The sequence below is a fragment of the Cottoperca gobio genome, chromosome 7 (assembly GCF_900634415.1).
Source record: "Cottoperca gobio chromosome 7, fCotGob3.1, whole genome shotgun sequence".
Classification (NCBI taxonomy): Eukaryota; Metazoa; Chordata; class Actinopteri; order Perciformes; family Bovichtidae; genus Cottoperca; species Cottoperca gobio.
In genome coordinates, this window is record NC_041361.1 from 15146702 (window position 1) to 15162735 (window position 16034).

Genomic DNA, 16034 nt, shown 5'->3' on the forward strand with positions numbered 1-16034 from the left:
CTCTGTTCTCTTATTTAAACAAATGTTAACGTTATATCTTGCTTGTTTAATCCATGTGAAACCTTTAGCGTAAACATGACACACTGTGGTTTTAAGGGGAGTAAAGGGCTGGATTATTTATTGGTCAGGTGCAGTGACTTCTTGGCGTCACCGTGACGTTTTGTTCAAGTTATTATTTGTATTACAGGCTGAAACAATTGGCAACATATAGTGAGTAAATTGTTAACCTTAAAAGTGTTCAAAACAAAAGGGATGACATGGCGCGCACAAAGCTTCACTTTATCCCACACAACATGTTTTCCCCTGTCAACCAGAAGTTAGTACGGTTCCAGCTAGACCTCTGAGTACAAATCACTACAGACGTGAGAAGGATCTGATCCCTCACTGGCTTCCCACCAGAGAACCCTAAAGACTGCGCTCGACTAGAAACACCCCTGCCAGAGATTGAATCCCGATGGTGTTTTCTAAGGCACAATCCATGTGTCAAGAACACACTTCTAATAATGATTAACAATGTAGTATGAAGTCACTGCAGTGCAGTGTGAATATATTATTTAAAATAATTAACAGCATACAATTAAGCAACCCTCAAAAATGCAAAAGGTTGGATTAAACAGTGAAAATGTTAATAGGAGGGTAACTGCAAGAAACGAAAAGAACAGATTTCCACGAACAAGCACGTAGAGACGATGGGAAGACTGAGAAAACAACATGAGAAAGTTGTGGTTCCCAGAGAACAACTTATATGAGATACAGAGAGAGCATGGGAAGAGAGGACAACAGAGAGAGAGAGAGAGAGAGAGAGAGAGAGAGAGAGAGAGAGAGAGAGAGAGAGAGAGAGAGAGAGAGAGAGAGAGAGAGAGAGAGAGAGAGAGAGAGAGAGAGAGAGAGAGAGCGAGGGAAGGAGAGAAGAGATCCGGTGGGGGTGAGAGATGTTGGCCTCTTTCTACAGAGAAACACTCCTCTGTAATTAGGGTCAACGGTGTGAGGTCAGCTCAGTTCTCAGTGTGTGGGTGAGTTTTCACAAAGACACTAAAAGTCAAAAAGGAATAGGAGGGGCTTGAGTGTTTATCAAAGAATGAAAATAACGTTTCAAAGGCCAGAAAGGCAGGAATAACAACTGGCCGGGGGAAAGCTCCTTTCCAGGCAATGTCTGACTAAAGAATTCACCAAAAGTTTTCTTTAAATGTAAAATTTGTCTTTAAAATTCCCAGTTCCCTTCTTCCTCTGGAGCATTTTACTATTCTCTGTTCAACTACCCAGTTCACTACATATTACACACACACACATACACACACACACACACACACACACACACACACACACACACTCACACACACACACACACACACACACAAAGAAACCTGAGCACACACACTCAGACAGACTCCTGGTCAGGTGAAACTGTAGCCTGGAGTTTTGAATGAATGGAGCTCGTTGTCTGTCTGCTACAGCTGTGTAATCACACTGATGAAGGGTTTGTTTTACACACACACACACACACACACACACACACACATACACAAAGAAGGGCACACACACATTGGATACTTGAACATACATGAACAAATGTATGCACACACAGTTAAACATTTGAATACAGTATATAAAGTCATATGTGGCATGTTGGCACGCATATATGGGACATTACTGTTGAACACACACACACACAGACACACTCAGACACACACACACACACACACACACACACACACACACACACACACACACACACACACACACACACATATATACGAGTTAGCTAATTGTGTGTGATGTAATCCTGGGTGGTCTATAGGCCTCTACATGTTGGTCAGTGAAGCCGAGCCACACACATCACATTTAGACACATAATCATCATATGCAGTATTTACTCGACATTATTCTTGGAAACTAAATGTTTGTCTTCTGTAGATCAAAATAGAAAATCTTGTATTTTAAACTTCTAAACCTTTTTTGGAAGCCAATAAAAAGTAGCAGGGCGGCTATGTTCAGGGAAGCTGACCTGAGAGCATCGCAGTAGGTCATCAGTTCAATCCTTCGCAACACGTCTTTGTGTATATGATTATATTATTAGCATTTTTCAAACTTTAGATTTTGTATAATTCCTTTGATGTTGTCTGTTATTCCTAAAAAAGGACAGATTTAACATTAACTAGAATGGCACTTGGAGAGCGCAGACCCCCACCATTATTTCTGACACTATGTGGCCGTCCCAGCAATCCGAGCCGAAAACATAACCATCACCTCTCCTGCATATCAACCCCGGCTCTTCTCCCGCTCGTCGCTGGATTGTTGTCTCAATTTTAGGAATATTTGTGAATAGTTTTCCTCGTCTTTATGGTAACTTGAATTTCTGCTTGCTTCCTGCACTCTGGGACTCCCTTTGGACTGCCAATTGGCCAACCTACCTCTAGTCGTCTCCCGTCCTCCCCCTTCTTCAACCCGTCTCCCTCCACAGTAACATTACATTACACCTGCTGAACATCATCTAGCATTTAAGAAATGTATTTACTGCATAATGCCACATAATGCACACTAAAGCACTGATTGGAAAAACAACAAATGTCTTTTTCTGGCTTAGCATCAAACTCAGCATGTCTCACATAGAGTTTAAAACAGACAGATTTTGAGGAAGCGCAGCACAGAGCAGGTCCAAAAGTGGGAGTGTTGCTCCTACTATTACACGTTGTCTGTTTAAACATGGTGTTGCTGTCTTGTGACGACTCCCATGACTGCAGTGGATTAAAAGGTAGCATTGTGTTGTTCTGGGTAGGAGTGGACAGTCCTCCACGAGGAGCTCCTCAGCCCTCTTATTGTTAGTGTTAAATAGGATAACTCCGGAGGCTGATGAGGAGGGATGGTTCAAAAGGATGTTATGTCTTGGATTAAAGTTCATATACACAGTCAGTTTGTTTGGCTGATAAGACGTAGATAATGAGTGTGGTCTTTACATTTCAGTGCACTAATGCACAGTTGAGTTGACTTACTGTGATATCCTTGCCAGCCCAGTTACACTCCTCCCTCCAGTCGACGGGAGCCGGCCAGTAGATCTGAAACCCAGAAGGCAAAGGTCAGATGTCCATGTCGCTAAAATCTGAATTCATTATCACGATTGATTTACTAATTTCAAAATCAAGCAGACTTTAAACACTAAAAACAAGTTTGTGACCTTGAGATTATTAATATGCCCTTGAGCATAAGGTTTGGATAAATAAGGGTCAGCTTCTCTTCAGCCTCGCCATACTTGTCTCCAACTTCACTTCCTCACTCTTCTGTTCTTTCCCATCTGATATTTTCACGTACAATTTATGGCAAAATGGTTTGTTTTTTTCCATGGTAAAAACTTGGAAAATATGGAATCAAACTCCAACATTAACTGTAAAACCAGAAGTACTAATATTCCAGTAGCCACAGCTGCCACTTTATTACAGTTCAACTTTCTTTTTTTACAGTGAGCTTTGTCCTCTATCCTCCCCTCCTCGTCCTCCCTTCTCATTGTAAAGGAGGATGACCCCACCTCTTTGAAAACCATCTTTAACTAAGGTGAATCTGCACACCCAGGTCATAAATAAAACTCGTCCATATATCCAAAACCTACAAAGGCTCACATCTAACGCAGCAGGCATGTAATTTACTCCAAACAGCTGTGAACAGATGTTCGAAGTTGGCTGTACTTTGTTGTTTTTGTGTGTCTCTATGCATTTGAGTGGTTGCCAGTGTATACATTTGTGTATAAATGTATGTGCCCTGGCTATGACTGTAAATCCACTACAAAGGCTTCAATCAAAGTATGTCATTCAGATATTAATCATCTCTTTTAATCTTTGTCCAATTCTTCGATTTTATACCCATTTCTCTATTCATCCCACATTTCTCTTTCTTCCATTCTTACAGGTGAAGCCGCTCACTAAATGATCTCATATGTGCAAGAATATGATTCATTTTCAAAAAAGCATGTCGGTAAAATGTGTCCACATTTAAAATGTTTTTCTTTCTTCCATGCCTTTGGGTCCACATGAAAACAAACTCTGAAAATGTGTGTTTCCCAACAACAGTTGGAGAGTCAGAAAATATGGCAGAGGTTGTAAATATAAAACATCCCGTGCCAGTATAATCTCCACGTATAATCTAGTTTGTCGTTAAACTCAAGTAGTAATTTAATGACCCATAAGGTCTCTAATCAGAGCAAAGTTCGGGTAAGTACATCTCTTGATTAGGTATATTGCCATGAATAATACAGTAATTACTGCTCTGTTTGAGAGATAAAACACAATGAGCTCATAAGAATTGCAGTCCATTAAAACAACGTTTTAGATGTTTCTTGCCCAACAACAAATAGTCCCTGATTTATTGTGGTTTCTCACTGATTTTGGTTCTACCCCACCTTGTGTTCCTGCTTGGCGATGTTGTCTAGTGATAGCGACAGCAGGAAGTTCTTGGCCCCGACGAAGAGGCGTCCTCTTTCTTCATCCAGCAGCAGAGCGCTGAAGCAGCAGGAACGCTCCAGCTCGAACCGCCGCACTCCATGGAACTGTTGCAACTCTGAAATTGCACAGATATTTGGGATTATAAAGGGGGGACACCTCTTAATCTGCTTTATGTTACATGTGATATACTGATGGTATCTCATAGCTTTACAATACACAATCACTTTCAGTTAATGCAAACAGTTCATGGTCCATACATATACAAAAAGACCAGAAAACTGTGGATCAGGCCCGTCTATGTTTGACCTTTCATTGTGAGTTAACGACAAATCTATGTTGGTACGTTTAAACACATGGGTTGAGCATGCTCTCTTCCTGCTGCATGCCTTGTGCAAACAAGTACAAGTTAACAATGACCTAAGAAAGACTTTGTTATCAAGGTTTCAATACCAAAACAACCTCAAGTCATCTGATTCTTCAGATGACTCAGTTGGTTGGCCATGGGACTAAAACAAGTCATATGTTTGATAAAGAAAGCTACCACTTAATTTTAATATTTAAATATCATCTCATCTCCGGCCTGCCTGCTAACACATCACAGGCCATAGGACAAACTCCTGACTCTAATGACACTATATTGGTTTCAATGGAAAAACTGAGTGTCCTTTCTGTTTCCAAACTGGCAAGAACACATTCTGGGGAAACGTTGCCCAGGAAAATTCAGCTTGTATGTGTAAACTTAAGCTATAATAGTTACCCCAAGCCAGTGGAAAAAAAACTGAGCTCTTGCACCGAGAGGCTGACGAAATAAAGGGACTACATCCTCCCCTGCTAGCCTGTACTTAAACGAGGAGCTCACAAAATAACAGGACCCTGGCCTTCTACCCATTCAGACTTTTAAACAGCTTTATTAGTCTGCCATTGTTCTAATGGCAATTTATATTTTTTATTAAGACTCTGACGCCACCCAACAGCCGCCTGCATGACATCAGGACTGAAGGTCTACTGCTATTATTACCGTGCCATTTTCAGCAAATGTGGTATTATTTAGTCCCACAACGCTGTGATGAATCTTGGGCCCAACGATGCTGCTACTCACAGTGACACTTGTTATTTACAACATTAAAGAGTGATTTTAATGAAAACATTATACTGATCACAGCAAACTTGTTCATCAGCCAGACATTAAATACTCTACTGGAGAAATAAACAAACTTCTGCTGTTGGAAATGTCCGTCTTATCTGCAGGCTAAATTAAATGAGCAGTAATTTCAGTAATACATGAGGTCATAAGGATCTCTTTTTGGCATTCATGTGTCAGCTAAGAGTAAAATATTCTGCCGTCTTTCCATCCCGTGTGCTACATGTTACCTTCAGCCTAAATTAAAGGGAGCTCAGCTGGGCAGACGGCCTTCGGCGAGCCTCACAGCCTTGGTGAGTTAGTTCAGAATGTAATTGCCAGCTTTCAATGATGGAACACATCCCTGATTTATGTGGTCGTGCTGGGCAATGAGCTGCCTTCTTCTAACTTACAAAGCTGGAGATGAAACACAAAACTCTGCCACTGTGTGTGTGTGTGTGTGTGTGTGTGTGTGTGTGTGTGTGTGTGTGTGTGTGTGTGTGTGTGTGTGTGAGTGTGCGTGTGTGTTTGTGCGTGTGTGTTTGTCCGTGGCTGTGAGTCCCAAGAACCACCAAATTACAGCTGGCTGCTGTTCAGGACTGTTTACTTTGAAAAGGATATGGCGGAATCTCTCATGAAACAGAGAAAGTGTGTGTGTGTGTGTGTGTGTGTGTGTGTGTGTGTGTGTGTGTGTGTGTGTGTGTGTGTGTGTGTGTGTGTGTGGGTGTGTGGGTGTATTTGTCCACAGAATAAGGTATACATTATGTGCAAAAACACACAAACCAAATTTGGGTTCTTAACACAAAGAAACTCTTCAACTTTCCTCCTCAAGGCTTTGGTTCTTACCTTTGTATGAGAGCTTCATGCGTGGTGAGGAGGAGGAGGAGGAGGAGGAGGAGGAGGAGGAGGTAGAGGAAGAGGAGGGGGATGAAGATGTAGAGGAAGTGCGGGTCATGGTGCCGGTGGAAGCGTGGGCAGCGGCCAGACCCAGCAGCAACAGAGAGCTGCAGGTGACCATCATGGCCGCCATCATCATCATCATGGTCATCATCTTGGCACGCTTAGAACAAACAGCTTTACTGTGGTTTTCGCCTGGATTTCGGCCTAGATTCCACTTAGCACTAACGCACAATATTTGCCTTGTTTTCTTTTGTTAGAGTCTGCTTCTGATTCAAAGCAGATACAAATCCTTTGGACTTATTCGGGCTTAGTTGTGTTTGGTGATCCCAAAACAGATTCTCCCTCTTGTTGTTTGCTTTAGTAGAAGCTTCCTTTCAAGTTCTTGATATTCAGTGTAATCTTTATAACGCCCTCCTTGGTTCTGAAGAGTCTCTGAAGAGGCACTGCTCCTCTCGTGAAGGACGACCGAGTTCACCTCTCACATCCAAGACGGGACAAAAACGTCACACGTGGGCATAGAGACCTAAAAATAGAGACAGAAATGGAACTATTAGCATACGTTTGCATGTGCCAGGGATGCCCTTGACCGCACACACACACACACACGCACACGCACACGCACACGCACAGCACTGGCGTCTGAGGTATATTTAGTCAGTCAGATTGATGCCACTGCCAGGCTGTGTTAATGCCAGCCTCCATTATGGCAACAACGCTATAATCTCTTCACATTACAGAAAGACTCAGGGACAGCTCCAAAACACACATACTGACCATGATGGTGTGTGTGTGTGTGATATAAAATGCCCACTGCCAAGCACAATGTCCCTATGTCTGTGCCACTGCCAACTCAAAGTGTTCTCTCTCTCGCTCTCTCTCTCTCTCTCTCTCTCTCTCTCTCTCTCTCTCTCTCTCTCTCTCTCCCTTTCTCTCTCTCTCTCTCTCTCTCTCTCTCTCTCTCTCTCTCTCTCTCTCTCTCTCTCTCCACACTGGCAGACGGTGTCACCAGATGAGATCTCTTCATTGCTAATGAGCCGACAGTGACATGGATGGATGGATGAATGAGAGCATTGGTGCTCGACACAAAGTCACTTGTGAGCGAGTCCCGCAACACAAAGCAAAAAATACCACTTGTTTGCTTTTGTAATGAGATTTGGTGTCAATATTGTATTACACAGTAATATATAAATGACATTACAAGTTATCCAAAGCTTCAGAATGTGGGTTTTTTATAATGTTGTTTACACAAGGCTTCTGTAATCTCAGTTTCAGAGTGTAAGGAGACTTGCTGTCTGTCAATTGAGCATCGTCAGGGAGTATAGAAAAATAACCTCTATAAAATGACTTGCAAACTGGAGTCAAATTTAAAGTGACAGATGTGTTATTGTTTCGGAAAAATCCCCAATAACTTTGTGCTTCGGTTGTGAGCGTGTTGTTGTTGTAAACCACAACTTCACCACAGCGGGAGCAGGAATGAGCTCACTGGTTTGTAAGCCTACATGTATATGAATGTTGTGTAGTAAAAAGTGTGCATGCACGGGAAAGACACACACTAATACACGCCTCTCTTTCAGTACTTTGGACTCTGCGGTCGGTCGTAACAATAAAGCCTTTCAGTAGAAACAGCCTTTATTATATTACACCTCACAGTTGGCACTCAGTCAGTAACGGGCAGACTGTCTGCTTTTCACTTTCCATCTTTGCTTCTCCCCCCTCCGAACAATTACCTTTATCACTGACCTTCAGACTGGATCAGTGTGTCAATGAATGTCTGGGGCAGTAACTGTTATATCTTTCTTTATAAGGATTATGGTTTATATGTGATAAGAAGCTTCAAAATGCTTAAGGAAGGACAAAGCTGGCCCAACTGCAACCCTAGAACTTATACACAATATTGCATTTCGACTTCTGAATATAGAACACAACCATTGCTATTGTCCCAACTCAGCTGGCGATGTGGTGGGCCTCTAGGATACTGTAACACTTTAAAGGCACAACCCTCTTGAATTCCCCACCTGCCATCTTAGAGCAGATTCAGGATTTTAAAAAGTGTTCTACAAAAGTCAAGCAGTGGTTACAAGTTGTCCAGAACTGTAATCCTGACATCCACTTGCCTAGTCATCGTTTATGTACTTGAGTCAACGCTATTAATGTTCTTTGTGATTTTGTCGTTTTGGATTGTTGTTCTTGTTTTTGTATATGCACTGATTTTAAGATTTTAAACAGTAACACGTCATTTTTTTTTTATGATTCGAACTATCAATCAAGGGACACATGTTGGAAATTAGCTTTACCTACATGCATGCGTACAGTACATTGGACACTGCTTCTGCAACTGGCAATGTTTCTTTGTAGAACAACTACAAAGGAGGTCCTTCAAGAAGCCACAGATTTGCTTTGCTTATTACAAAAGAAAGAAAGAAAATTGAGCATGTAGTGGTGGTTAATCTTGCTTATTACACTACTTCATTGGTCAATTACAGTCGGGTTTGTATTGCAATAATATCCGACTCGCTCTGCATTGTCCCTTACGTATGTTAATAGGGGAACTGGAGGATTTCTTGACTTTGATGGACTCCTACAGATCTAGGATCTAAACAAGGTGAAGAGAGGTTTTGAACCTGGCTCACTATCATCATCTCAACCATCTGAAAATCATGCTGGCTTTTCTAATAAACCTCCAATATTCAATTAGTTTTAAGATAGGACATCTTTACATTCATTTCTAAATTTCAACTACTGCTGAAAGTTGGTGTGATCACTTTTACCGAAATACACAAAGATGAGAATACACACACACACACACACACACACACACACACACACACACACACACACACACACACACACACACACACACACACAGACAGACCCGTCGAGGCTGTTGGCACAGAGTTTTATGAATAATGGAGCTATTGAGGCGTGGAGACAGGAGAGCTCTCATAAGCTCACGGCTCCCAGGCCACAACACAACAGGACAGAACGGAGCAGGAACATAAACTCCCACATACCCTGCAGTATGTAAACACACACACACACACACACACACACACACACACACACACACACACGTGAATGGACAAAAGTGAACATACAAGCTTTGAACAGCGCACAACCTGCCATCATCTGCCACAACTCGCTGTTTCAGAAGTGCACAAAGAGGCGTTGTGAGTTATGAATTCAGGTGTGAAGCAGAAAACTAACTAACTTCTCCCGGCCAATGTCAAGGAAGCGATTATGTGTGTGAAATCCATTAACAAATTGCGTGTGTGTGAGGCAGAATAAAAGACGATGAGGCTGTTTGTGCTCAAGGTTCTGCGCTGAGCTGCAAAGACGCTGCAGTATTTCAAGGAGAAGGACGTCAGTGCTCTCGTCAGCTGCAGCAGAACAGAAACACACACGCACAGCTCACGTCACAGGCGCTGGGAGTGACAGGGGGCAGCAGTGAAGCCCTTACACTCCTGTCGGCTACTATAAAAGGAACGGCCGGTCCCATTGTTCCTCTGAGTCTCCCCGAGCTGTGTGTGTGTGTGCGTCTCAGCATGTGTTTGTGTCTTCCAAGATCTGCCATCATGAGTTGAAGAGAGCATTATTGTTCCTTATTGCACATTCTCCTCTCATCCCAGAGCCCTGAGCAGGCACACACACACACACACACACACACACACACACACACACACACACACACACACACACACACACACACACACACACACACACACACACACACACACACACACACACACACATTTATTTGCAAATGTGCATCAGCATATATACTCATCTACAAACTCTCAGCACTTAGACCTGCAGACACACACACTCACAAATACACAAACTCCGTGCATGCTCCATAATGCATCTTAATAAAAAAGCCATTGGGCCCGCTGACACTTGCATTCAGTTCAGCTTCAATAGACATGGAGCAGCGGCATGCCAAGAGGGAGTGGATTAAAAATAAAGAGATAGACAGAGAGATTCTTAAGAGGGGGGGTGGTGGCTGAGGGGGCAAGCCGTCCTGTCAAAAACCAGCCTAAATAGACACAAGGAGACAAAGCAGCCCGCCTCGAGGGAGAGACGGGCTTTTCAGAGCGAGGTTAGAGTGCAATCCTACAGTAAGGGACACAATAATGAGTGAATGGATATCAGCAGTTTAACCTGTAGCCCTCCACTACCACATGTTAGAGAAGTGGAGATGGAGAGAGTAAGAGACACTGAGGGTCTAATAGAGAGAAGCCGACAGGAGGACATACAAAAGGAGACAAGGAGAGAAAATGCGGGGATGAGAAAACCTTAAAGAATGAAGCTATTAGGAAGAGAGAACGATAAAAAATGATGCATGGATTGGAGGGCGAGCAGGAATATGAAGGGCACTGGGGAGAAAAAGGCAGAGGAAAGGTAAAATGAGATAGTGATAGAGAGTGGCCATGTGAGACAGCAGGGGGGAGAAGGAGAGAAGGGGAAGGCAAAAAAATAACGACACATAGGAGAGAAGAAGGATGGAGAAAGGTGTGAGATGTGGAAAAAGTTGTAAGGTGAACTGTGGATGGAGCAGCAAGAGATTGAGACAGTAAAGAAAAGGGACAGAGCAATATTCAGACGTTACAGTACTTCAGAGCCCTGTCCAACGGAAAAAGAGAATACGATGGAGGGAAGGAGGGAGGAGAAAATGAGCGAGGCGAGAGGTGACAGAGAGAAAGGAGCCAATTGTTTCGCCTGCGGGGAGAAAAGAGTTTCCCTGGCCTGGGACCAACAAGTCTAAGCCTCCCTGCGGCGGAGAAATGAAAGGAAGGAGGGATGGATGGAGGGAAGAAGAGGAAGAATGAGGTGGAGCGAGTGAGGGAGGGCTCTCAGCTCTACAGAGCAAAATGACTGAAACAGCAGGTTACTGGTGGCTTTTGCACCAGTTTGCTGATAGGGGGGAGATTAAGCAAATTATGGAGAAATGCACAAATACAAAAATCTAATTTCCGTCAGGAAAATAAATATCCCAGTTGATCTGACTCTTAGGGGTATCTTGGATGGGCATTGGTGTGAAACTATGAGACATAGTGAAATCCATGTTCAATGATTAATGACTAAAATAACAGATGACTTCTGTCTCTGTAGATTATACATTATCATGTATACTGTCTTCCTCAATGGAGTATTTACTAATGCTATTAAAGGAGGCTTTAATACAGAAGTGAATTGAGGTACGATGGGGGAAAAAGAGAACAGAGGAAGGGGAAGGGAAACAGGAGGGAGGGGAGGAGGGGAGGAGGGAAGAGGCAGGACTTATGCAAAAGGTGAGTTAGGGGGGAGGTGATCAGAGTGGGTTTAATCAACAATTACACGATAGCGATAACATTTAAGAACGTCCTCTCCAAGAAAACGTTCGTATATGTCGCCTCTGTAAGCATATTTACGTTATTACCTCTAGTGGCTGTAGTAATTATACATGGGAGGAAAAGAGGAAGTCAGGTGACATATATAAAAGATACACAGGACTTTACCCAGAAGACCGCTGTACATGTTCCGTGTGAAACCAAAAGTCGACGTTGACTTATTTTAACTTACGTACGTACGTTAACTTACGATACGTACTTAGCTTATGTACGTCACCTAAGTTTTGGGAGTCACCGACAACCTATTCTGTGCTAGTCTGCAAGGAGTTCAATTATGACATTCTTAAAGAGCTGTGTCATTTCAATGCGATAAAACACATCTGAAATGCATTGGAAGTGCATCCACAGAATTCATGCCACCAAGTGTTTTCACTCTGGCATTTTACTGCTTCTATCATAAAAAGTGCTCATAATATACAACATATTAGAACACAGGAGAAATGGTGTGTGCTTGCACGCTTTCTAATCACATTGTCAAGACTAACTTCCCATCTGGGGACGATGTTTTATTGGAACCACACAAGGTTAACTATTTATCTCAGTGTCAAGAATTGGTTTTAGGGTTGAGGTTGGAAATAACAACCAAACAAAAGGTTGGCACTCAGCATGTAATTGTGATGGTTTAGTTTGTGGAAAGCTTCCAGGGACTAAATGTGGGTCAAATTCTTGACAAGTACTGATCCTACAAGAGCAGCAAGCATGTAAAAAGTTGGACCTCCAAACTCACTACATTCCCTCCTTAGCTGTTAAAGAAAATTCCTCTGCAGTTGTACCATTAAAAGTGTTGTGGTCTGATTCAGCTCAGATAAAAATCTGTTTGTCTTGCGGGTCTGATTGCTTCATTCCCAGAAAAAAAAAAAAACACATGAAAGCACAAAGCTTTAAATGTGCAGAGGTGTGCAAGAGAGGAAAAGCAGGTGATGCAGGGCGCTTTGGCTGCACGTCACCGTGCTGCAGACTTTCACAAACAATCTCTTGAGGGAGGAGAAACAAAGTGCTGCAAGCATGCAAAAGACTTTGACAACGACTACAGCTATTATAGCATTTTGCATTTGCAGAACTGAGAGCTGAGCCGTACCTCATTTCCCATAAAGTACAGAATAATACTTTTCTGGGTTGTAAATGTAAATAAATGTTATTCATTTTGAATGTCAGAGCTAAGAATGAAGGTGAAAGTTAGGTTAAAGGAAGCCTTTACAGGGATTTTCAGTGAAGTATTTCTCAATACTGAAACACTTCAGAATATGTACTGTGGCTTAGATGTACACTGTTGTTTTCAGTGGAGGGTCTTGGGACAAAGTTAAAGGTTAAATGGAAGTCTCACTAAAACAAGTGAAGCAGCTAGAAGCCAAAAGTGACTACCAGTCTTTATGGGATTTAAGCTGAAAAAACAAAGTGAGAAAGCGAGACAAGCCGGGGAGAGAGAGCTTAGTTGTTCTGAAACACAAGGAGTGAATAAAGGAGCCGAGGAGGCTACAGCGCTCTGCTGGTCGCTGGTACCGAGCCATCTGGCCAAGAATCATTAATGGAAAGTTTCCCAGCCTGCGAACCCGTGGCTAGTATTTGATCAGTTTGGCTAAATTATTCTCACCAGTCAAAGTTTGGACGGGCAAAGTGGAGTCAACTAAACCTGCTTGGCTGATGTCCAAAAGGCAAAAGTCGTGCCCCCTGCCACACCTGTCTTACTTGTGGTTATTGATATAGTTTTAAGATTTTATCAGTTGAGCTTGCACAGCTTCATACATTACAAGGAAGTAATATACAGAAAATGCTTTTGGAGATCTGCCTCGCTATGGTCACAAGAAGGTTAAACCTCTCGCCTGGTATAACAGGCTCTGAACAAATGAAGACAATAAGGAGCCGCTTAGGCGAGGGCAGCCTGCTGGTAGCCGGCCATTTAGCCGTGGGTCAGCAGTAAGTCAGGACCTTACAGAGCTGCCTCTGGTCTGCTGACTGGAGCTGCTCCAAACTGCTCTCTGAGGGAAGACAACTCACTCTACTCTCCAAAATTAAACAACAGAGCCGATATCTGAAGAAGCCCACATGTCATCAGCGTGATTTTTAAAAAGCTACTTGGGTCTGTAATGACTCAGGCTACGCTGCACAAGATCAGGTCACAAGCACAGCTGGCTGAGTGAAACATGAACAGTAGTTATTTCATCAGGATTTCCTCTCTGTACAGTACTGAAGTTGTTTTGTGAGGGTATGCCACAAAATTGATTATAGTAATGTCAAAAATAGTTTTATCATTATCATAATATCATCTTAATTATAACGTGAAACATGTCAGGGATGTAAGCAGTGACCCTGAACGCTCCACAGTCAAAATTAACTCACCTGTCCATCCGTTTCCAGGGGAACTAAGTTCCACAAGAGTTCAGAACATTCCGAGTCGGGATCAGCGTCCACCTGAGCCCAACATGCCTCCGACAGCAATGATCATTTCCATAGTTACTGTAATGCTTTTTCCTGTTTGACCGCTCATAGTCGTTCCATTGCCATAAAAAATCAAACAAACACGTCTGTATGAGACAAACCCTCTTGATTATCCACTCACAGTATATAGAGTGTGCTGTATACACACCTGCACACACTCACTGTGCTCTTGTTATGTGCTTGCAAAGCACCCATTCTCAGGCTTGAGCATGTCTTAATTCAATGAGAATGCAAAGAAAAGTGTAGGTGAATCTTAAAATGTGAGTCCATAAATTGGGGAGATAAACAAAAAGTGTGAGGCAGGTAGAAATTCTATAAAATTCTATAAAAAAATAGTCAAATATAAGATTAACAGGATTTTCAGAAAGCAGTGGAAAAAAGACTTCAGTAATTCCAGTGATGGGAATGATGGGAATGGTGCCTGGAGGGCAGAAAGAGCGCAGCTGTAGAGTCCCACGTTGGTGCGAAATGTCCAGTGAGTCTTAAAAAAAAGTCCAAAAAGCAGCCGGTGTGTGAGTTAAGAAGCGGCGCAGTGAGATCTGAGTATTCCCCTGTCTGCAGTCAGCTCCACTGATGAACGGCTGCACTCCAGCTCCACTTACAAAAACACACAACCCCTATGCACACACATAAAACTCTTCTCAACACCCACACGCGAGGAGTTCACACACACACACACACACACACATACAGAGAGTTTTCACAGGAACTGAGCTGAGGAGAAGTGCTCAGAGGGAGAGCAGGCAGGAATAATGGACTTAATTCAAGAGGGGAGAGAGCAAGAGAGGGAGAGAGGGAGGGAGGGGTTGAAGAGAGGAGGGGAAGGTGGGAGGTGAGAGGAGGGGAGTGGAAAGGGGCAGGGACATGCTGTGTTGTTCTCTATGTGTGCGTGTGCCACTGTATATTTGCATTGGTACCTGTATGAAATTTCTTCCTCTTCACAGTTCATCAGTATGAAAAGTGACTTTTATCGTCTCACTGGATCGAACGTCACAGCAGCAGAGACTCCCCACACAATACAGCCTTGTTATTTGGACTCGGGTCTAAAAGGCACACTGTGTGTTCACTGTGTGGTTTTGGGCCGTCCCACTTGAAAATTGACAATCGTGAAAGAAACCTGGTGTAATCTTTGGCAGTCAATCGGAAACACTCGTCCCAAATCAGACTTTGAGATACTTTGAAACACTGATTTAGAGCTTCATTAACTAAAGACAGGCTGCTATACACATTTTCAACTTGCACACAACATTAATTCATTGTATATTGTAAATAATTGAAAAAAAAGTTGACATTTTATCAAATAGTTTTTATGCTTGCCGGAAATGGAAAATTATGTTAGCCAAAATGAACATGCCATAAAGTGCAATGGAAACTGAATCAGCATTAAAATCATGACATACATGAAGCTTGTGACTTAATCCTCCAATAAAGAGATGAACAATGGCGGCAGATCAGTGTGGAGTGACTGTAACCTTCATCAAATTATTACTCGAAACAAACACAAAGTGACATATTTCCATCACGTTTTCTACATCGTTTTCCACTGTGACTGACGCTCGTTTAATTAACTCTTGTGCCCTCTTCTTCTGCAATGGTTTGTCTGATACAGGTCTGATACACGTTGCGAACAATATTTCTTTGGATCCATCTTGCATAGTTTGACATGGGAGGGACTGAGATGACTGTGGTTGCACAGTGTGTAGAGGCCTCAAGACTCCGACTCATGACTTGCTTCAAAGTAAAAACAAAAGCTTTACAGAA

The 16034-nt window shown here is 42.6% G+C and overlaps 1 protein-coding gene across 4 annotated transcripts in view; it reads right to left on the reverse strand.

The window, feature by feature from the left end:
- Nucleotides 1-16034, reverse strand: part of sema3b (sema domain, immunoglobulin domain (Ig), short basic domain, secreted, (semaphorin) 3B) — a 77564-nt gene that overhangs the window by 19745 nt on the left and 41785 nt on the right. For 2 of the 4 annotated variants that reach the window (XM_029435861.1, XM_029435862.1), the window contains exons 1-3: nucleotides 6397-6601; nucleotides 4388-4545; nucleotides 2991-3053 (exon numbers count right to left, since the gene is read on the reverse strand). In XM_029435861.1, the coding sequence (XP_029291721.1) occupies nucleotides 2991-3053; nucleotides 4388-4545; nucleotides 6397-6601 (426 nt within the window). Of the gene's footprint in view, nucleotides 1-2990; nucleotides 3054-4387; nucleotides 4546-6396; nucleotides 6974-14174; nucleotides 14419-16034 lie in introns of those variants that run through there. The other 2 variants (XM_029435860.1, XM_029435859.1) reach the window with 2 other exon arrangements.